This window comes from Crocodylus porosus, unplaced genomic scaffold (genome assembly GCF_001723895.1).
Source record: "Crocodylus porosus isolate Cpor-Errol unplaced genomic scaffold, CroPor_comp1, whole genome shotgun sequence".
Taxonomy (NCBI): domain Eukaryota; kingdom Metazoa; phylum Chordata; order Crocodylia; family Crocodylidae; genus Crocodylus; species Crocodylus porosus.
In genome coordinates this window covers 49,173,925-49,198,036 of record NW_017728906.1, presented here as the reverse complement: position 1 = coordinate 49,198,036, position 24,112 = coordinate 49,173,925, and the positions used below count along the sequence as shown (strand labels likewise).

The 24,112-nt window shown below is 44.5% G+C and overlaps 1 protein-coding gene across 3 annotated transcripts in view; it reads right to left on the bottom strand.

Moving 5' to 3' along the window:
• The window catches only part of RPGR (retinitis pigmentosa GTPase regulator), an 88,869-nt gene extending 65,728 nt beyond the window's left edge, over positions 1-23,141 (bottom strand). For 2 of the 3 annotated variants that reach the window (XM_019529106.1, XM_019529107.1), the window contains exons 1-6: positions 23,053-23,141; positions 19,280-19,405; positions 10,558-10,650; positions 9,129-9,191; positions 4,689-4,847; positions 3,364-3,513 (exon numbers count right to left, since the gene is read on the bottom strand). In XM_019529106.1, the coding sequence (XP_019384651.1) occupies positions 3,364-3,513; positions 4,689-4,847; positions 9,129-9,191; positions 10,558-10,650; positions 19,280-19,405; positions 23,053-23,119 (658 nt within the window). In that variant the 5' untranslated portion in view covers positions 23,120-23,141. Of the gene's footprint in view, positions 1-3,363; positions 3,514-4,688; positions 4,848-9,128; positions 9,192-10,557; positions 10,651-19,279; positions 19,406-19,767; positions 19,862-23,052 lie in introns of all 3 variants that reach the window. The other variant, XM_019529108.1, reaches the window with a different exon arrangement.
• Positions 23,142-24,112: the final 971 nt, after the last annotated feature.

Here is a 24,112-nt window from a genome sequence, read left to right as displayed (position 1 = left end):
GTGCTCTCAAGAAGGGAGTTTCCTATCTTATAAAAGTGTGCTGCTGGTTACTACTGCCCAAGTGCAGCACCATGCACTTGTCAGTAGTGAAATGCATCCTGTTTTTGTTAGCCCACCCCTGTAACCTATCCATGTCTTGCTACAGTCTTTCCCTCCCTACTAGTGTGCTCACCTCACCCCAAATTTTGGTATCATCCACAAATTTAAACAGGTTGCTTTTCACCCCATCGTCCAAATCGCTGATAAAGAGATTGAATAACGTGGGCCCAAGGACTGAGCCCTGGGGGACTCTGCTGCCCACCGTTCCCCAGGTCAAATATGACCCGTCCACCACCACCCTCTGAGTATGACCCTTCAACCAATCTGCAATCCATCTGACTGTGTAGGCATCAATGCCACAGTCGCCTAGTTTTTTAATGAGGATGGGGTGAGAGATGGTGTCAAAGGCCTTGCTGAAGTCCAGAAAGACTACGTCCATGGCGACACCTGTGTCCGATGCTTTTGTGACCTGATCATAAAAGGCAATCAGGTTGGTCTGACATGACCTGCCCCAAATGAAACCGTGCTGGTTGCCCTTGAGCATCACCCCTGAAGCCGGCCCATCGCAGATGTGCTCCTTGATGATCTTCTCAAAGAGTTTCCCTAGGATTGAGGTAAGACTGACGGGCCTATAGTTGCCCAGGTCCTCCCTCCTCCCTTTTTTAAAGATGAGGACCATGTTGGCTGTCTTCCAATCATCTGGCACCTGGCCCAAGCACCACAAGCGCTTGTAAAGCCGTGCCAAGGGCCCTGCAATAACCCCTGCTAGTTCCCTCAACACTCTGGGGTGGAGAGCATCTGGACCCGCTGATCTGAACACGTCCAGCCCCTCCAGAAGCTCTCTAACCCAGTCCTCTCCAGTCTGAGGTCTGGAAGCATTCCCCTTGAGTCCGTCTTGCATCACAGTGGGGAAGTCCCAGTCCCTGCACAAGAAAATGGAGGTGAAGAATTGGTTAAAGAAGTCTGCTTTCTCCTCTGGCGCAACCACCAGATTGCCTGGAGGATCTTGCAGGGGCCCCACATTTCCCAGTGCCTTCTTCATCCTCCCTATATATTTGAAAAAGGACTTTTTATTATCTTTGATCTTGGACACAAGTCCTAGCTCTATGTTCGCCTTAGCTTTCCTAACAACCCCCCTACAGGCCCGAGCAGAGGAGGTATACTCCTCTTTGGAGACAGCACCCCACTTCCACCGGTTGTACACCGCCTTTTTGGCAACCTTGCATTCCCAGACACCCTTGGTGAGCCAGGGGGTCTTTCGGGCACTCTTGTCCCCCTTGCTTCTTGTTGGGATTGTCAACCCTTGGGCCCTGAGTATCGTCTCCTTAAGGAACGACCACTCATCTTGGGCACTGAGTTCCCCTGTTCTTGAGAACCCCAGTGTCTCTCCCGCTAATCTTCTCAACTCATTGAAGCTGGCCCTCTTGAAGTCTAGGGCTACCGCCTTGCTGCAGGCCCTTGACACCCTGCACTGGATGGTGAATTCCAGCAAGCGATGAACTGTTTCCCACCCCATTCTCATTAATGTGACTGTGGTATTGATGCCGACATAGTCAGATGGACTGCAAATGGGCTGAAGGGTCGTACTCAGAGGGTATTGGTGGACGGGTCTTTTTCGACCTGGAGGGAAGTGCGCAGTGGAGTCCTCCAGGGCTCGGTCCCTGGGCCTGCACTGTTCAATTTCTTTATTAGTGACTTGGACGATGGGGTGAAAAGCAACCTGTTTAAATTTGCTGATTATACCAAGTTTTGGGGTGAGGTGGGCACGCTAGTAGGGAAAGGCAGATTATAGCAGGACCTGGACAGGTTACAGGGGTGGGCTAAAAAAACAGGATGGGTTTCAATACTGACAAGTACAGGGTGCTGCACTTGGGCAGTAGGAACCAGCAGCACACTTATAAGCTGGGAAACTCCCTTCTCGAGAGCACAGTGGCAGAAAGAGATCTTGGAGTCATTATTGAGCACCAAGATGAACATGGGCTGACAATGCGAGGTCATGGTAAGTAGGGCTAACCGTACCTTGTCATGCATCCACAGATGCATCTCAAGCAGGGACAAGGAGGTGATCCTCCCCCTCTGTGTGACACTGGTCAGGCCGCAGCTGGAGTACTGCATTCAGTTCTGGGCGCCACACTTCAGAAGGGATGTGGACAGCATTGATAGGGTCCAGACGAGGGTCACCAGCATGATCCAGGGACACCAAGGCAGACCCTAAGAAGAGAGGCTATGGGACCTGAACCTGTTCAGCCTTCACAAGAGAAGGCTGAGGGGGGACCTGGTGGCCATCTATCAACTTACTAGGGGGACCAGCAGGGTTTGGAAGAGACCTTGTTCCCCCTAGCACACCCCAGGGTAACAAGGAATAACAGCCACAAGTTGTTAGGGAGTTGTTAGAGAGTACTACTACACAGTCAGGGTGGCTAGGATCTGGAACCAACTTCCAAGGGAAGTGGTAATGGCTCCTACCCTGGGGGTCTTTAAGAAGAGGCTTGATGCCTACCTGGCTGGGGTCATTTGAGCCCAGTCTTTCTCTCCTGCCCAGGGCAGGGGGTTGGACTTGATGATCTACAAGGTCCCTTCCAACCCTACATCTATGAATCTATGCTCCAAGCCCTACACCACTGCCCGCTGCCTGGCACAACCCTGATTAGATGCTCCACCTCCATCCAAGCGCTGGAAAAAGCCAGGCTGCACCAGTGATAGCATAGGGCTGGAAGTGGAGCTGCAGCGAAATTTGGGGTGGACCACTTCAAGCCCAGTCCCCAGAAAGAAAAGCCCCATGCTGCACGGGCTCTGGCACACCCCACAGCTGCTGCCTGACCTGTGCCGCATCTGGGACAGATCCGGGGGCACACGCCCCCATGCCCTCCCAGGGTGCAAGCAGTGGTGGGAGCTGCCCCCCCCATGAGCCACACCGCTGTTCTGCACCCCCCCTCCCCCCAGCTGGGCAGTGCTTGTCCCTACCCCCTTCCTTCACCGCAGGGGGCATTAATCTAGTCCTCCCACCCATACCCCTTCCCTCCCTCCTCTCTTTCCGACTTACCAGCTGGAGGCAACTCTCTATGCTGCTGGCTCTGCTCCATGTTGTGCTGTGGCTGCACACAGCATGGACATTTATCAGCCAAATTATCAGCTCCATCAGGTCAATATCAGACAATTTTCTTTATATCGGTACCAATCTGATATTGGACCAATGTATCGGTGCACCCGTAACTGTCAGCAATTTTCAGCGCAACTTAGTAAGTAAAAAATAAATAAAAAATAAGGCCCACAGTTTGGAAACTACTGGCATAGCTCTATTAAGTAGCATATTAATTCTCTTACTTGTTACTAAGGCAGAGTGATAATATCCACACGAGACCCAGGAAACAGGTTTTCCAATGTCCACTTGACAAGGAACACACGCATTGGCTTCATGTGCCATGCCAATCTGACCTTCAGAGTTGTCGCCCCACATAAAAAGCTGTCCATCCTCTAAAAGAGAGAGACAGAATGTGAACCCAGTTAAAACTTCACCAGAACTTCAGTACACAGGCATCCATCAATTTGACTCTCATGTCCTCACCCTTATTTTTTATTGAATAAACGTTCCTGACATAATTTTCAACATTGCCATCTGTGGCCTGATGTGGTTACTAAATATTTCCAGGCACCTTTCAGAGGATTTAAGGGGTACCTTTGTGTCCCTGACCCTGCTGCCTGGTTTTGAGGTATCCTGAATTCTGGCTGTTCTCAGACTTCAAAAATCATTCTGCTATAAGTGGCCGACATAGTTTGCAAAGTGCTTCTGATTGGAAGCCACAAAGAAATGTAAATATTGCTTATATAAACAGGGGTTTGGTTTTAACTCGGTTCACATTAGACAAAAAATTTACTCCCATTCTTACTAGTAACTTTCAGGATAATTCTCCCACCCCCACTTTATGTAGTAACAGGAATCCCATTTCTTCTTCCTTTCAACTGGATTCTCAGAGTTTTGACCTACCCCCAATGCTTCCCACTCCCTCAGCCTAACCTACCCCCACTCAGATCCTGTCCCCTTTCAAACTCCTAACTTTATTCTGTCTCTGTCACATTGCTTATAGTAGACATTCTCCTGCTTGTCTCAGATAAAGTCTCACCCCTGAAGAAACCAGTGAGGGCATCAGGGAGTGAATGAATCAACAAAATGGTGTGCTAATCTCTAGATAGCATGGAGCTTTCTTTGAATAGCACTTCCCAGTTGTGGAAAGGTATCTCTGCATGAAACAATCTCTACCTGAAGCAGCCCCTGAAAAACTGTTTGGACCTACAGATGTTCAGGATTGCTTAGCAAATCTCAGGAGAGTCTTAGTCACTGGCAGGAAGACAAACAGTGCAGCAAATACCTTACTACATTTTCTACTGGTTGGCTATCCACAGGAATTACAGCCTCAGTTCAGACCATTTAATTCCAGTCATGCACTGAAAATGGCTGCTAAAAGGTTTGGTAGGTCAGGACGAGATTGAAGACAGAAAAGACGCCTAGCAGCAGGTGACTAAAAGTAGTACAGTCATACAGACTTATCAAGTCTCCATCGCAGGGATGTTGAGGGATAAGTCATACTGCCTAAGGCTAAAAAAAAAAACAAACCTCATTTTTAATTTATGAGTTGTTGTTATTCACTCACCAGTTAATGCTGCTGAGATGTACGATCCAGCTGCCAGCTGTCTGATCTTGTACCGGTTGGTAAAAAAACTAACTAGATGAAACGTGCTTCTTTCCTCCATGTCACCTAATCCCAACTGCCCTTCACTGTTACCTCCAGCAGCATATACATTTCCTTGTTCTGCACATAGAAACACAAATGTAACATGCACATGTAATATACATCCACAGCAACATCAAATCAGGGAAATCAGAGCAATTCAGCTTAATTTTTCTTCAACAGAAAAATGTTATGCAAAAAATTTGGGCTGTTACTCTAAAATATTCTACAGCTAGCATTAGGAATCTTTATTTTAACTAAGCAAGCGACTTCCCTATATATTGGAGAGTAGGGAAATTCTAATGATTTTCTATGCATTTAAGAAAGACTTCAAAAGTAAAGGAACTAATTAAATATATATTCTGTAGTTCCTGTAGCCCGCAACCGAAATGGAGCTACATTGACATAATCCTGGTATGAAAGGTCTGTAGACAAATGAGATATCATGGGGTCCTCAGGGATGGCCATGATGGCCCTAGGGCTCCATCACTGTGCTAGCTTTGCCCTGCTGGTGCCTTCTAATCTCGCCTGCCACGACTTGTTGGTTAAGATAGTAAGTAGGGAGGCTGCCCACAAGTTTCTGTGTGGCCATGGTCCTGTTAAACGCCACTAGACCCTGTGTGTTCTTGGATCCTTTGTCGGGTCCCACTCCAAGTCGGTGCCTCACGAGACACCCTAAACCTTAGAGGCTAGATATGTGGCTCCAAAACCTCCCCTATTAGCCTCATCCCAGTCCAGTGGTGCAAATATCAACATTAATATAAGTCCCTGGGCTATAACAGAATAATAATGATGCAGGCCACACTCTGTCTCCTTAAGAAGACAACCATCTCCCCAAGCATTGAGTGTCTCCTAGCCTTGGGGACCTTATGAGCTCCTGGAGCTCTATCAGTCATATCAGCAGCAGATCAGGCAGTCAAACATCTCTGAGTAGTTCTTTCCTGCAAGAGCTCCTTCCCCCGACAGCTGCCAGAGAACTAACTTCTGCCAGTCCCAGCCCTGGGGCTTATACGCGCTCAGGGCCCTGCCTCCTTCTGTTCAGCTGAATGGGTGTAGATGCCAGCTAACTCCCTCACTAGCCTGCTGTCTAGGCAATCTGCAGCTGTGGAGCTCTGCCTCAGCTCACAGGGCTCTCTAGCTAGGCTGCTTCTGTTCTTAAAAGACCAGAATTGCCTTAGCACCCTGTGACAATGAAGTAACTCCTGGGAAGTCCAGGTTGCCAAATGTATCTATAGGTAAACAAGACCAAGGACCGATTCCTCTGGTAATTAGTCCAAACTGGGGTAAAGTTGTTCTATTCTGATAGAGTAGAAATTAATGTCCCCTCTTGTTGCCTTTGTGTGGCCATAAAAATTTTATGGTGGCACAAAATGAAAGCAAATAGATCTCCTTACCCTTTGTCATGCCACAAATGCCCAAATATGTAGCAGTGACAAAAGGTAGTAATAATTTGTGCCACTTTATTGCCACAGAAGTCAATCTCTTTATGGTGGGAGAGCATGGGCAGCCCCCCACTGCCTGCATTCTCCAGCCACCATAGAAGCACATGCCTGACTTTCCCAATTTCCAGAGACATGCTCCCAGAATCTCCAGGGTGCATCTCAAAGCACAGGAAGCTGAGGGTCCCTGGTTCCAGAGACATGCCCCAGCGATCTCCTGGGTGCATGTCTAGAATCGTGGAAAGTTGGGGTTCCCCATGTCCAGAGATGCACCCCAGAGCACATCATGCATTGTCTAATAAGACCAATGGGCAGACAAATGGCCAAAGAAGTGGATGAGCTATGCCAGGACACATCCCAGTATAGCTTATCTGCTTCATTTGGCAACATCTGTTTCTAGCCAAAGAGGAGCAGAAACCTGATAGCAAGAAGTCAAGTAAGCTGTCAGGTGCAAACATTAAAAGAAACTTTGACCTTTATCTATCTGCATGGTTGTTTTTATCTGAAGTTATAAAAATAATTATAATTTATTATTTTGTTCTTTTGCGAGATGTACTAAAATATAATCACAGGAAGTATATCAAGTAAAATTAATTTTTCTTGGGTGGTGGGGGAGAGGGAAAATTAGAAACTGAGCTGTTTCAAAATACATGAAAGTAAGTTGTGTATTACACAGGTATCACAAGGAATAGTCCAACTGACTAACTTAAGACAAATTATCAAATTCGGCACAAGAAAACTACAAATCACTACAGGAAAGATTCTGAGAGAGACAGGTAAGGTCAATTTACTTCCGAGTCCCATATAACCTTATGTCAAGGGAGGAAGTGGTATGAAGGCTTTCACTTAGATTCTACAGAATCTGAATGTCACCCTCAGGATTTTTTTTTTTATAATTTAAAATACTACATTTCTGATAAATATTATCAAATTTTTGTTTCTATATTGGTGCAGGATAATACACAAGTTAAATACACTCTCCAATATGCAGCCATGACCATGACCTACAGAGAATGGCTATAATATAGTCATCACGTTTACAAATAACTGGGAAAGAAAACATATGTAAACAAAAAGTGTATATTTAACAAGTGAATTAAGTTATGTGAGTTCTCCCTGGCTGCTTCTTAAAATTTTGCATTATGGTAGCACCTACAGACCTGTAGTAGGAGCTCCACAAGCACACAGCAGGAGCTCCACAAGCAATTCACTTGTTAAATATACACTTTTCATTTACTCATGTTTTCTTTCCCAGTTATTTGTAAAATGTGCCGACTAAGTTATAGCCATCCTCTATAGGTCATGGCTTCATACTAAAGAGTGTATTTAACTTGTTTATTATCCTGCATCAACATAAAGAGCATTTAATAATACTAGCAGAAATTTAATATTTTAAATCATAACAAAAAAATCCTAAAGGTGACATTCAGACATCTGTAGAATCTAGTTGAAGGCCTCTACACCAGTTACACCCTTGACATAGGCTTATATGGGACTCAAGGATGAATCAACCTCACCTGTCTCTCTCCATAGAGCAGGATCTTTCCTGTAGTGATGTGTAGCTTTCTTGTGAGGAATTTGATTCTTAAGTTAGTCGGTTGGACTATTCCTTGTTATACTCGTGTAATACACAATTTACTTTCACATATTTTGAAACAGCTCAATTTCCAATCCCCACCCCCGAAAATTAAGCTTACTTGATTATTGTTAATATTTAGATTTATATCCCACCCTTTATGCAGGCATGCACATGCACAAACACATACACACTTACTGTCTTTTAACAATATTTAATTCTGAACATAACACTGTCATGTACTATCAATGCACTGTAAAATCCTATTAAAGTTTATATGTACATACATATATACACACACACAATTTATGTATGCTATAAAACATTTAGTCAAATACTAGTTTTAACAAAAAACTTCTGTATTGCACAGAAGAGCTTCTTTTATAAACGTATCTGCAAATTAATTACAGTACACAGGAGTTCTCATGCTAGACTGGATGAACGGTCAATCTACCCAGTATATTTTCTCCGGAAATAAACAGCACCTTACAATTCAGAGAAAGGCAAAGAAGCCCTAGAATGCATGCTTCCAGTTGTACAACACTGTAAACAGGGCAGGGGGAGCAATTCATTCTTTAATGGCAGAGTTAATCAGCTTGTATCCCAACTCAGTTACAAATACACAGAATATTTTAACATGTACAACTACAAATGTTATCGGGGTGGGGGTCCTAAAAATTATCTAGCTACCTGTTTCAAGTAGTAAATTCCCGTCTGATATAATCACTTATTACAATGTTTTGTTATGTTATATGACTAATTTACAGTGTCCTGTTTATATGAGCTCCAACACAGAGAAACCCTTCAATATGCCAGTATTCTTCTTCCAACATCACTGTAAGCTCCCAAGAATTATGCCACTAGGATGGTGGTTTCTTAATATTAAAAGTATGACAATAATTTGGATCAACTCCTTCCATACTATACAAAAATAAAGCACCATCTTTTGAGCTTAAATTTTCCTTGGTAAAACAGCAATAGATAGAGTATACTGAATTTTATTAAATCTTGATAAGAGCTTCAAAACAGTATGTTGTATACATCTGAACATTTCCTGAGATTAAATAACGTGCTGGATATTGTTACCCTCACATTCAAACTAAGCAGGAAGAAATTCTTCAAACTGGCTATTGCTAGCAAATTCTTATATAAAATTAATTTATTAACATCATAGCATGGAAAATATATTTTAAACATTCAAAGCATTGAACACCTAAGAAATGGTTGAATTATTAGCAGCCAGAGTTTTTCACTAAACGCTCGAAGGAACTGGAAATATGCATGATATCACGAACATACTCTCACCTTAAGTATTTATCTTGTACATAAATGATGTGGCTTACATACCTGTGTAAACTAAAGTATGGTTTCTTCCACAAGCAGCAAGTTTCACTTTTTCTGGTTTTAAAGCTATGAATTAAAGCATGAAAATAAGTTTACAATAGGTTGATAGGCATTCCAAATCACCCTCTTCAGTCTAGCCGACTGATCATTTCCTGTTTGTACCAGCACTATGTAAAATTAGAAAATAAGCTGAAAATTCTAAACTAACACTGAACGTACCCCTCACATTAATGAAAAATATCACATTTTCACTAATTAAACAAAAATAGAGGAATCCACTGAAGATTTTTAACCAACTAAAGTTAACTGCAAGAGGTCACATGCAACCAAAAACCACACACTTACTGTTTATGCTATAGAATACTCACCAGAATGTAGTAAGTTATGCTGCCAATTATGTGGTTGCCATTTTCTCCAGTGTCATTACTTAAATAATATTGCTAATCATCTCTCTTGCTTCTCCTTTGTTTTGTACCCTTATAACCCATCCATTGTGTTGTCTCACTCTATACTAGCATACTCCTGTTCCCTCAAAAATACACACCTTACATGTGATGGGGAACATGCTGCCCTATTTTCACATCTGAATACCTATTCCCCTCCAGCAATTCCCCCCCCCATTTCACAAATAGAGAAAAATACTCAATGCCTTCTTCCTAACATCTGCTCTTTTCATGTCTGATCACCCTTCTTATTGTTTCTCACCACCATGTTCATTCACCCACTATGAAAACACCCACAACTCCATTCATCAATTGATTCATTTTCTCCTGCACTCAACCCTGACAAAGCAGAGAACGAGCGAGACTTTATGAGGGTGGAGAAGGAAGAGCAAGTTGTACAAAAGTTAACTGCCAGAATTATTTCTGATTGGGAAAGATGATTGATTATGTTTGAGAAGTTAAAACTAGCTGTGATGAAATAAAAACTGACACAAAAGTATGAGTATGTATTTATTCCCTCTCTGTAATGATATGTGTGGTGTAGCTGGATAAAGGCATTAATGACATTTTTTCTGCTGGTTCAGTTATTTCTTTTTCTTGCTCAAGAATTTCTAGAAAAGGTAGTCAGAAGGTCTCTCCATCAGGGTTTGCATTTGGAAAGATGATGCTTGTCTAGTATAACGTGCAAAGCGAGAACAGACAGCATTTCAGAAATCAGGAGTCTGCTAAATTCCCCTGCATAAAAAAAATTCCCTGCATAAAAGTTGGACAGAAAAAGAAAACACTGAATGGGACTCCTCAGAAATGGCCAAAAGGATATTTGGATTTTACATGCCTTGCAAAGCCCTCTAACTCCACAAGACCCAGACTCCTGAGATGGTGGAATGCCAAGTATTTGTATTTGATTTGGATACAGATAATATACTATAAAAAGCACTTTTTAATGTTCAGATTATCTTTCAAAATGCCAAAGAAGAAATAAAACAAACCTTTTACACATGTTGGTTTGTTGACAGTATTCTTTAATCCTAGTCCTAACTGGCCCCAATTGTTACTGCCAAACATGTAAAGTTTACCATTTCCTAGAGGGGAAAAAGAAAACACCAATGAGCATTCATAAAACGTTTGAATATACAGCAGGGTTATAGCCATACAAAATAATAATTAAAAGATGACTATTTGTTATGGCACACAATTTATTAAAACTTTCTGTAGTTGGAAGGCATAAGGAAAAAAAAATCAAATATTCTTTATTTTACATAAATTGTTTAAAGTAATAGTAAAATAATGGACTAGTTTTAAAAACACCATGGTAGATGTATGTCACAAACTTGTCCACAGAGACCTGAGTTCCTCTACACTGCGCTGCCGCTTTGCCTGAGGAACAGAAGGAGGTTGCCTGAAGATAGCTCCCTACCCCAGCACCTCAGGTCCTCTGCCTTTACACCAGACTCTGTAGCTGCAGTGATGGATCTCTGCTGGCTGCAAATGATCCCTCACTTTTGGGTTATGAAAGAAATTATAGGCCCCCCTTTCCATGGAGAGGGTTACCCTGGAATATCATCTGTCCAGAAGTCACTCCTTCCAGAGGCAACCAGTAAGGAGACAAACCACAAACGGACATATTATAAAAACAGAACAAAAATCCCAGTAACCACATACTGAGGTACAGACAAAAACATACGAGTAAACGAACACAAAAAAATACCAGGGCAAGACCTGTTCTTACCCTACATCTTAAAACCAAGGATGCACTTCTTGGCCAGCGTTGAAGGTCTAAATTCAACTCTGGGCTCTGACCCTGTGCATCAGCACCTCCTGTAGCTCCCTGTCAGCTTCTTTTCCCAGCCTCCTTGGCTGCAGGACTCGGTTCCTGCATTGCACATGGGAAGACTGAGGACCAAGCCATACTCTTCGGGGGGGGCTTAAGTACCCCTGCTAGTCTGGCTATTAATATAAGTCACCCCTTCATTTCTACGGGGGCTCACACTATATAGGAAGGGCCCGGCTTGTGTCCAGAGTTACTTGCCATGGATCACACCCAGCCCTGCTTCGCACCCCAGCCCTTAGAGCCAATCCTTATCCTGAAGTTACGGATCCGGCTTGCTGACTTCCCTTACCTGCATTGTTCTAACATGCCAGGGCTGTTCACAGTAACTTCCAGACCCCCAAAAGTGCTGGCTTACCAAATCAGAATTCCCAATCCAACTAAGGCAAAGAGAATATATGGAGACTCTCTAATTCAGTATCAGACCCTCAGGTAATTTCTCCTCAGTGCGAAATAGTATCTAGGTATTGGACGGGCCCTTCCTTGAAGTGTAAATGTACCATTGTCTGACAGGGACCAGCCCACAGCTCTTGTCAATGCTAATTCTTAGCCACTGTCTGTTCCAACTGTGAACAACTGAGGGCTCTCCAAGTCAGTCGCTCGCTTACTGACACAACCTTAGCTGAAATATAATGGAAGATACATCAAAATTTAATTTGTATCGAATATTATAACATAGATATGAAAACAATGAAACTTAGCACAACTTTGCACTGGCTACAGGTTTTTTTCTACTAGCTAGACACCACAATGGCAACTCTAATTTAGGAGAATCTCTCAGCATGCCACATAGCAAACCCCAAAAGTAACTTTGGCTCGGTGGAGAATCAGTGACAACATCATCTAGAGCTGTGTTCTCTTCCTTTCTTCCTTCCTTCCTTTCTGTTGTAACTGTGGAGTTATCACAATGCAGCATGTAAGTTTTTTTAGGGATCCAAAAAGTCTCCTATATCCCACAATTTACCTTACAGGATTTTTTTGTGGCGTATTATGGAGTACCTGCATGACTTCATTGGAACTGTGAGTGTGAAGGGGGTCTCCTAGGCCATCAAGGTGTTCTCTACATTCACAGGCAATCATTTACCCAAGGAACCCCCAAAATTGCCACTTCAAACCCTCATACGCAACCACAAGGAACAATAACAGAAATACCAAGAACACCCTGCAACATACCTGTCCGTATCCTGCCATTGCAATAATGTAAGAATAATTGGCTAATGCATGCTCAAAAGAAGAAGAAATGGGCAACAGTCCACACTGCAGCAGAAGGCAAAAATCCCCAATCTGTGACAATTCAACCTAAAGGAAAAATTCTTTCCAGCCCCCAAATGTGGTGACTAATACAACCCTGAGCAGAAGAGCAAGACCCTTTAGCTAGGAACCTCTGGGCTTTCTAAGCATCTGTAGGAGCATTAGTGGACTCAAATCAATCTCATCCCTCCCTCCAGTCCTACCTGTGGCCAATGTCCTGATGCTGCACAGGAAGGTGGAAAAAAGCCACAGCTGGCAATTAACAAAACTGAATCATGGGATTTCCCAATGCTTTCTACATCACAAGAGAGCTACCTCTATACCCCAATCTGGGAATTGCAAACATAATACACCACATATCATACATACAATTGAGCTCACATGTGCAACACAATGTGTGGTTGATTATTCTGTATTTCTGGCATCCCAACTGCCACAGAAAATAAGAAAATGTAACCGTGGATGATGCCTTAAAATTGCTGGTTGCAGCAGATGAAGACTAACCAGTGATCAACAGCAAGGCAATACATCTGAGCCTACAAAATAAGTACTGAGAGGTGGAATTACACCATGAAACGATCCAGGATGATCAGCACTGGCTGCAGAATGTCTGCCTTGTGGAAGACCACATTCTTGCAATAGTGTACTGAGCTGATCTAGTCCTCCAGTGCAGATACATCAAAATGAGAGCTGCTTCGACAGGAAAAGCAGGTGGTGATCATAACCTGGAACACTGCAGCCCCAAGCTGCTTTTGGTCATTGGACTAACAATTAATTGCACTTCCTGCAGATTTGTTACCACCTGTCATTCAAGGATAACAGACCATTACATATGCTGTGATGTATAAAAGTGTGACTCAGGGCAATGTGAAGTAAGAGGAATTATATATTCCAGTAATATGGTAGATGAATATTTCAATTCTACCTTACCTTCCATAATATTGCTTTTGGGTACACACATAATTACGGAATAAAGGAGTAAGCAGGGATGTTTCTGACTATGGAAGGGGTAGGGAAACTATAGGTTAAATACAACTGTATGAACATAGGACTTTGTAAAGCTGCAAGCAGGGGCATTTTTTTCCTCAGAGTATTCAAATAAGCAGAATTGCAACAACTGGGATCCTTGGAAACTCAACATATCCTGCACTTCTTCGGCTCAAACGCTATAAAGTGAGTACCCATACAGAAGCAAAGCAGGATTTTACTTATCAGCAAAACAGGTGTCAGATAGTACTGTAGACACTAGAGATGCCTCAAGCAAGGCTGGATGTCAGCAAGCCAAATAGATCAAAGCCAAATAAATCAATAGCAACTGAGTGTCATATTTTACATAAGATCATATTTTCTTGCATACAGAATGCACTTTCCCTCCCCCAAAAATGGCTAGAAATTAGAATGTGCAGTATAAGCAAAGAAATATGGTTTTGTTGCTTAAGCTTTGACCCAACGAAAACAGAAGTTGTGGCAAATGATCCACAGGGACCAGAACAATGAGCAGGCTCAGCTTTCTAGCTGCTGCTATTCAGTTACTAAAGAGGAAAGATCTTTTTTTCCCCTTCATTCTGTCTTTCAAATACAAGATGTGTATCTTATTCTAGGGCATGTTGTAAGCAAAAAAATACAGTACTTGAGAAGGCAAGAGAGATGCATTGCCTGAACAGTGAAGAGTAAAATGGAATGACTGCTTGCTGATTTTGAACAGTGAGAAACAAAAGGCAATTACAACAGCATATCACAGTTCTGTTCTGTTTAAAGAAGCCTCAGGACCCTATTTTGACAGCATGTCATAAGCGTCACACAGAGTGCTGTTTTGTGTTTATTTGTGCTACTTTGAGAATAAACTGTACTTGGCTTGCATGCAAATTTTAAAATGAACTGTTGACATCTTACGAATCTGGTGAGGGGGTGCCAAATTGGTAATCACAGAATTGTGTTGTTACACAAAGTAAATAAATAATGATTTTTCACAAACATGCATGAACAGTAAGAAACAATAAACATACATCCAAAAATGTTTATAGCTACATAAAAAGAAAGTTCAAGGCCCTGGCTACTGCTAAATTAATCAAAGATCCATGTGCCTGTATAGGCATATTTGTGTTAATCTTCCTTGGTTTCCTTTGGGATTGAACAGTAGATGCTATACTGTAAGGTGCTGTGCTGACACCATGGTCTGCGCAACTGGGATGAGCAGCAGTCTGATAGCCCATGTAGTGCCATGGCTGTTGGAGCTGCATGTCATCATGTATTTCTCTAGTCATCTCTTAGCCCTTCTGCTTTTACTCCAGCATGTGTCATCTCCACTGCCTTGTTTTGTAGGCTCCAGGCTAATTTCTTGAAAGGATTAGGGATCAAGATCTCTTTTGTCTATTGCTTCCTTCTCCTTTCAGCACATGTAGAAGAGGTGCTTCTCAAGCATATTTTAGTTTAGGCCACTGATAAACAAGAAGATACACACTGTTTTCATGGTAAGGAATTAACAACAAGAGAAAAGAAGTGGAAAAACTCCTAAATGTTATGAAATTTTTATGGGAATGTTAAGTGGTACAACAGTGAGCCTCCAAGGATGGCTGCAGCAGAGCCTAGGAGCCACACTATGCTCATTCTCCTACTCCACCTTCCCCAATGTGGCTTCATTCTCTTTCCTGCCATGTCTTGATGTCAAAATTAACATATTTGGGAGGCTACTTTTAGAGAACTGGAGTTCATTTTTTAGCGCCTTGCCCTGCCCTGCTCATCATTAGGCTGCCGGTTGGCCCATCATTGAACCTTAACTTGAGCAGGTCTGTCTCTGTCCCAAGCTCTGCAGATTGTCTTTCTGCTGTACTCCCTAGCTTGCCCTCTGCAATGTTGCCCTTACTTCTTTCCAGCAGCTGGGGTAGGGACCCCTTGCTACAAGTGGGTCAGATGTTCCTCAGGGTCATTTACTTCAGAACAGTTCAACAGCTTCCATCAAGATGGCCACTTTTCAAAGTTTGGACCCATAAAAAGTGGAAGGGGAAGAGATTGCCAGGTGTGTCTTAGATGACCCATGTAGGGACAAACCCAGAAATTAGTGATTCCAGTTAATGCTTGCCTCAAAAAATACCAAAGGTTCAGCGGAAACCACTGTTCAAGATCACTCAGGCTCACATGCTTCTAGCCTGCTTTACTGTGACAGTACCACAGGTTGCCATTGCAGAAAAACATGGAAGGGGTGGGGAAAAAACACAGCCTTTTCTAGACACGTACATGGGAAGTTTAAACGATGCCTCCTTGAGCATTTTAACAAGAAGACAAAAGAGATAACCAGGCCAAAAACAGAAAAAACCCTAACTTTACAAATAGAGAACTGTTATCCTGATTAGATCTGCAAACCAAAACAAAGCCAAAGCTTTGAGCCAACAAGCAGCTCCTTACCTCTTGTCACCCCAACTCCAAACACAGTATGCAAGTAATTATTCTTGGTCTTGAATACTTGCCCAGAAAAACTATGACACTATTTTTGATTTTTCTGTTTGTTTAGCTTTATCTTTTACTTTACATTATTGAATCACGTAGTCTGAATGACCTGTTACTGGACTGCTCAAAAGGATTATTATATTTATATGCATATATATTGGTTCAATGTATTTTTCTGCTTACAATGCACTGATTCATGATGCTAGAGACTGAAACTACCTAACCTGCCAAAAATACATGTTTTGGAAAGCTTTGGGGTTGTTTACTACCAGAGCATGATAAAATAAAACAGATATTTCAGAAGCTAATTCCCTTTGCTCCCTACCTGTGTGCATTAGGTCATTATTGTTAACAGAGAGAGGAAGGGAACAGAAAGGAGCTTCAGCACCCATGAACAAAGTTAAAAAAAACCAACAAAAACATGTACCGGTGTGTGAAAATCCCTACCTGAACTCCCTTCCTTTCCTCTACAAGTTCTATGTCTCGGCTTTTCTAGATCACATTTAGCTAGGTCTAAACGAGCTCCTGGGTCATCATTCGGTCAGCATTCTCCAGGTCCCACCTCAGTAAGGTTGGCATTAGTGTGCATATCAGAAGTTCCTTCCTCCAAAGCTTGCAAGGTATCCACTGTCGCTTACGTTGGCTGTGAGGCCCAATATTACATACTACATAGTAGCAGAAAGGAAGGAAGAGGGTGGAAGCCCCAGATTTTTTCTCAGCCCTCTTTGCCTTCTGGTAAGACTGCCACAGTTCCTTCCCCTTCATCCAGCATCATTGCTCAATCATTTTATCTCATTTATAGGGTACAAAGAAACTAAATTAATCCTCATCCTCCTCACAGACTGAGGAAGTCAGAAACCTACTTCCTAGACCAGAATGCACTGAAAACCTTGTCCAACATTTTCTTAAGTGAAGTTTTACCTACTGCCATATAAGCATGCTAAAGGAAAAAAGGTGAGCTAGTAGGAAGAGAGGCATTTCCAAAACATGCTGGAGTACTGACTGAGTCTTATACCAAGTCACTGAGCATGTGTGTGTGCATATGTGTGTACATTGTTCCTTGTTCTGTTATCTGCCACCACTGAGAACAGTCTAGCTCTATCTTCTTTGTAACCACCCTTTAGGAAGTTGAAGGCTGTTATTAAATCCCCTCTGTCTTCTCTTCTCCAAACTGAATAAACCCAGTTCCCCCAGCTTCTCCTCATAAGTCATGCGCCCCAGCCCCCTCACCATTTTTGTTGCCCTCTGCTGGACTCTCTCCAACTTGTCCACATCCTTTCTGCTGTTTGTGTGGGGGGGGGGCAAAACTGGACACAGATGTGGTCTCACCGGTGCCAAATTGAGGGAAGTGATTCTTCCCCTCTATCTGCTGGCAATGCTTCTACTAAGGCAGCCCAGTGTGCTGTTAGCTTTCTTGGCAACAAGGGCACACTGTTGGCTCATATTCAGCCTATTGTCCCCTGTAACCTCCACGTCCTTTTCTGCAGAACTGCTGCCCAGCCAGTCAGCCCCCAGCCTGTGCTGGTGCATGGGCTTGTTCTGTCCTAAGTGCAGGACTTGACACTTGTGCTTACTGAACCTCATGAGATTTCTTTTGGTCTAATGCTCCAATTTGTTAAGATCTCTCTGAATCCTAGCCCTACCCTCCAGCATATCTACTATTCCATCTAACCTGGTGTCATGCACAAACTTGCTGAGAGTGTACTCCATCCCACCCTCCAGATCACTGATTGAGGGTATTGAAAATCAGCCCCAGGCCTGACCGCTGGAGCATTTGATACTGGCTGCCAATTAGACATCGAGCTACTGATTGCTACCCTTTGATCCCACTGATCCAGCCATTTTTCTATCCACCTTACAGTCCATTCATGCCACCCATACCTCCTCAGCTTGTTTGTGAGAATGTTGTGGGAGACTCTATCAAAAGCTTTGCTAAAGTCAAGGTATATCACATCTACTGCTTTCCCAACATCCACAAAGCCAGTTGCCTTGCCATAGAAGATAATCAGGTTGGGCAGGCATGACTTGCCCGTGGTGAATCCATGCTGACTGTTCCTAATCACCTTCTTCTCCTCCAAGTGCTCAGAGATGGATTCCTTGAGGACCCTGCACCGTGATCTTTCCAGGGACTGAGGTGAAGCTGGTCTATAGTTCCCTAGATCTTCCTTCTTCCCTTTTTTAAAGATGGGCACTATATTTGCCTTTTTCCCCCATCATCTGGGAACTCTTCCAATCAGCATGAGTTTTCAAAGACAATGGCCAGCAGTTCTACAAACTCATCAGCCAACTTCCTCAGCATCCTCAGGTTCATCATGTCCCATCCCAAACTTTGCACACATCCATCTTTTCTAAATAATCGCTAGCCTATTATTTTGCTACTGTTAGCTGCTCGCCTCCTCCCCAAACTGTGCTGCCAGATGCAGTCATCTGGGAGTTGACCCTGCCTGTGAAGACTGAAGTGCTCAATGCCTTTTTCACTTCAGTCTTTTCCTCATACTCTGTCACTAGGTTGCCTTCCCCAGGAGTGGTTCCCAACCTTTTTAGACTGCGAACCAGCAAACCACAGACCAGAAGTGACTGTGGACCAGCAAACTGCAGACTGGCACACTGAAGTCCAGAAGTGACCGGCACACCGTGGACCAGCAGCCAACCTTTTTTTTTATACTCACTATAAAAAAGAGTTGGCTGTCAGTCTGCAGTATGCTGGTCACTTCCGGTCTGGCAGTCAACCCTCTGTGGCCCAGTACTGAGACGCGGCCCAGTTGTTGCTGGCAAATTTGTAGAAACCTTTCTTGTTATCACTTCACGTCCCTTGCTGGATGCAACTCCAACCGCAGTTCAACCTTTCTGATTTCATCCCTACATGCCTCAACAGCTTAGTCAATAAGTTAGGGGCTTTCAATATTCACTATGTAAGCTTTTGCTTTTTACTTGTAAGAATGGTTATTAGATACTGCCATACTCACAGTGTTCTTTTTTCAAACTGGGCAAAATTTGCTTTAAAGACTCACTTAGTTGGACACCTGTTAAAGCCCAAGGCTATGAAACTCTCACTCATTTCAGTGAGATTTGCTTTTGTCCACAGAATACTTTCCCCCCTTAGATGTCACCACAAAAATGAAACTAAAATAATAAATTTTCATATGCATATTGTAAACATTTTCTTCAGATTCTGTGTAAATACTAACCTGTTATAACGGCAGTATGCTCATCACCGCAGGAAATTGCCAAAGGCGTATCATTTCTAAACCAGAACTTGCTTGGGATGTTTTCAGCAAATTTGCTTTTTCCAAATGTAAAAACAGCACCTGATTCTAAAATATAAATAAGATAAGTTCAACATTAGTTCAATTTCATGCATTGAAATGTGAGATTCCCATTAATCCTATCCTCTTCTATTTCCCTTTAGGCTTTGTTTAATCTCAGTTATACTCCATCTAGACTACCTACCAGTCCTGAAGTTCACTTTTTCTTTACTAATAGATCCTAAGGATATATTTCATCCTAAGAATATAACCAATTTCTTTATTATTATCCTTTAAAAGTTGCAGTGTACTGTCACATTTAAGCATGCTTTTGCCCCTTAAAAATAAAACCATAGGGGGAAAAAATGACCCCAAAAAGTAAAATAAAAGGCTCATCCTGATAAAACGTTGAGACAAAAATTCTCACTTACATTTACACTTGAATTCAAACAGGTTTTCCAAATTGGATGAGACAGAGTGTAAAGGGGTCACAGGCTCCATATCTGACCACTCTTCCTCACTCATCTGAAATGATACATTTGCTCTAAAAATGGGCCCCTCCCAAGCAAGGCTCCGAAGCCCTCGTAAACAAGGGCTCCCACAAACAACATCTACTTTTAAGATACCGCACATTAAAAAAAAAAAAAATCTCCCCAAACCACAAATCTACCTCTGCCACTCACAGTTTCACAGAGCATAAATCCTGAGCTCAATGATCTCATGGAACACCAGCCCCTTTTTTCACCTGTTAAACAGGTTGCATGTCAAGAATACTTCCGTACTAGAAAATGTCAAAGCACTTTTCAAAGGTTTCTCAGTGAAACCTTTCCCATACACCAAGGCTGGATGGAAACATGCAGCTCTTCCTTCCACAGTCAGGGCCAGGGCAACACCAAGTGAAGGCTGGGCCCACGGCAAGCCAGGAGGGCAGTGACAAAACCAGACCTCGGGAAACCTCAGGGCTGCCTGCCTGGTGCATTCACTGCGAACCCTGCACTCTGGCATTGAGGGATTCTCCAGGAGATCCAGGACCCCCAAGTACCCACCTGTAGGCCTCAGAGTGCTGGCTGGAGCAGCACAGGGATTTCTGCAGAGATAGCCCAGGACACACATGCAGGGCAGGTGAGGAATGTTGGGTGATATCATCCAATGGCCCAACCATGCAGCTGGGGGAGAGGCTGGACAAGCCCTGGGTTCCTTCCTGGAACCTGCCCCTTTCCAGGATGTCAGGCCTATTTGTTACACGTAGGGGACCATAGCGTTGGGCACACAAAGAAATGGTTAGCCCCCCTGATACTAGAAGGGGCTATTAAATGCATAGCAATTGTATACTTGAAGCAACTAAAGCAAAACAAGGATGGAGCATGGGTCAAAGGTTCGTAACTAGTGCTCCAAGCGGGGGGGAGGGGGGGGGCACCAAGCAGAGTACAGCAGCTAGTGTCCAGCTCCTTGAATGAGTCCAAGCAGGCAGTGGGCACTGCTTGGCAATACTCTACCTGGAGATGTGAGCACACAAGGGACAGGCCTATTTGGTTTACAAAGAACCATGGGCCTGGGCCCATACAGAAACAGTTAACCTCCTCTGTTTATAGAGGGGGCTACTGAGCATGAACCAGCTGAGTTCTTGGGACAACTAAAGGAATAACAGGGAAAGGAGCGAGGGCCAGAAGTTTGTAACAAATGCTCTAAGCGGAGACACCAAGCAGAGCACACCAGCCAGTGCCTATCATCCCTCTAATGAAGTCAAGGAGCCCATGGACACCATCCAGTGAAACTCTTCCTGGAGACATATATGGACAAGGGACAGGAAGACAGCAACATAATCACTGGGGGTCCCATTGGCCAGTACCCCTTTCCTGGTCAGGTTGATGGCCAGCTGAGTGAGGGCCTGGGGCAGGGTTTATGTCTGTGGATCCTCAGAAGTTTGGGAAGCCCTTGTCAGTTCTTTTCTCCCCCACGCTCCCCAAACTGGTGGCTGAGAGGGGCACAGTATAAAAACTGCTGCAGTGATCCTATGCCACTGACAGTTCTCCTGTATGGAGGAATCCTCCAGCAACTACATAAGCTCTCTTTAAGGCTGTTCTGTGCATATGTAGAACCCAGGCTGCTTGCAGATGTTCAAAAACAAAACAAAACAAAACAAAACGGTGCTTTACCTTAAATTCAGTGCAGTCCCCTGCCAAGCCCCGCACACACCCAAAAGAGGCAGCACCTTCATTGGATCCGGCTTGCCCAACATCTGTATAGGCCAGGCACTTTAGTGGGGCTTTTTTGGCACTTTTATGCAACAGCTGATTGAATTAGCTTTAGCTAAAAGTGACAAAAAGCCCTGGAAGCACCCAATCTATGCAGACGCTGAAGAGCTAGGTTGAAGTAATGCGCTTCTTCTGGTCAAGTGTGTGGTTTTTTAGTTTGGTTTGCTTTTTTTTTTTTGAACATCTGCAAGCAGCTCCAGAGACCAGGTGTATTTGGTACATAAAGAATTAGGGACCTGGGCCCACGGAGAAATGGTTAGTCCCCTGTGAGAGGGGGCTACAAAGTTCTTGGGGCAACTGAAGCAGTAACAGGGACAGTAGCAAGGAGTAGAGGTTCATAACAAGCACTCCAAGGGGAGACACCAAGCAGAGATTAGCGGCCGGCACCCACTAGACCTTGAATGAGTCCAAGGAGCCAGTAGACAAACACTGCCCAACAAAGCTCTGCTGGGAGTCACAAATGGAGGAGGGACAGAAAGACAGCCCCAACAAGACCAGTGCCTCCCAAGTCTGGGGGGGTACCAGATTGCCAACGGGGGGCAGAGTTCCCAGCAGCAGATCACCGAGCTGGCACTTCCAGTTCTGTGGCTGGTGCTTCCAGGGGGCGCACAGCCGATCTCAGGGGGTGCATGTGCACCCTCCAAGAGTTGTCAATGGGCCAGAGACTCCTTCCCAGTCAGGTCAATGGCCAGCTTAGTGAGGGCCAGGACTAGGAATCAGGCTTGGGCCCAGGCAAAAAGTTTCCCCCTGCTCTTAAAGTGGGCTATTAAGTGTGCTCTAGCAGGGACAGGACTAAAGTTGCTGACTCTGTATGAATCTATTCTGGGAGGTTTCCCGAATACCAGCATGCCCACGACAACACGAACACCAACGCGCCTACAGGCTTTCGTCAATCAATTAGAGTTTATGGTGCATCACTTTTACATTAGGAAGGCAAATGCACATGGCTATTACATTTTTAAAACCCACTGTACTACTGCAGAAATGAGATTCAACATTTTTTTAATTATTCATTTTAGTCATTATTTATGTGAATGAACACACTATCATTTCTCTCCCAGGTGACTCAGCAGTCTCCTGGAGATTTCGACCTCATTCCTGGAGACCCCAGGGCAAACCTAGAGGGCTGACAACCCTAGGCAGGACACGGGGGAATAGCGACCAAGACCCGCCAACGCTTGCCGGGAATGCACAGGTACGTGTGCAGGAGCCGCAGAGGGGCCCTCAGGCAGCACGTGGCAGCCCCCCATGCCCCGCCCCCCGCGTTCTACCACGTCACTCAGAACCGTCCCCCGGAACAAACGGGGAGAGGGCAGGGCCCCACGTGCTCCCAACTCCCCGCCAGCCCAGCCCCAGGCGCCCCCCGTTCCGGACGGACCAACGGTGCACACGCGGCGGGGGGGTGGGAGTAGAATGGACGAGTCCGCACCGGGCTGAACCAACTCCCCCCACGTCACTCACCGGGGACGTCCTCCTCCGCCTCCCCCATCGCGGCTGCGGACGCACCCAACCCCAGCCCCGGCCCCATTTGCAGCCGGAAGTAAACAAACCCCCTGCCACTGGCAACGGGGGCGGGGCAGTCCGGGACGTCCCGCCCCTTCCCCCTCTGACAAGAGAGTCGGCGCGAAAGTGAGCGCGTGGGGGAGGGAAGTGAGCGTCCTCTGCCACTCGCCCTGTATGTATACAGATTTACTTTGTTATAAGTATTCCATTTTTGGTTTCCTTTCCTTTTAGGGAAACTGCTGTACCTGGTTAGCCCACCATACCAGTCATAGCACTCACCTTACGGCACTCTGTACAATTTAGTTGTTTAGATCTGGGAAGGCCTAAAGTTATGCTAAGAGCTTGAGTGTAAGTCAGTTTGCCCGTTCCACCTCGAGTCTAACAAGGTCTGTTCCAGCCCTAAACTTACGTGATTATGTGAAGGTTAAGAACCACTGGCCTAGCTAAATAAGATATGTATAGGCTAGAGAGAGAACCCAAGTTCACTTCCCCAGATGTTGTGAAATGCACCCCCAGGGCTGTCACCCCCACTCCCTGAAATTTGTAGGTTGCTAGTTGGTCCCCAGGACCATCAGACAAGGCAGAGGGGGCTCTGGGCATGGTAGGCTGGTACCTAGGCTCCTCCTGGAGTTAGGTACCCACAGGCTTTATAGCATACCACTTCATTTTCCTTCCTTCACGGTCTCATGCCAGTAAAGAGACGAGGGGTAAACCCAGTGTAACCCATGCACCTGTACCCACCACAGGTTCCTAATTGAGATGGGGCTGAGGGGGACCATCCCCTGTTAGAGCCCTGGAAGCTGCTTGGCCCTATGCTCAGCACCAGCACAAACCTGGCCCCACCTGCTCTGAGGAGCTGGACAATGGAGGGGTACAGGGCTTGGGACCTAGGGAGGTACCTTCAATGGCACTTCAATGGAGAGTTAACCACAGTGCAACTAGGTTAGCCACACTATTCTGCAAACACCTGCACTGTACAGCCACATATTACTCATCCTGCACTTGGGAGTAAATAATT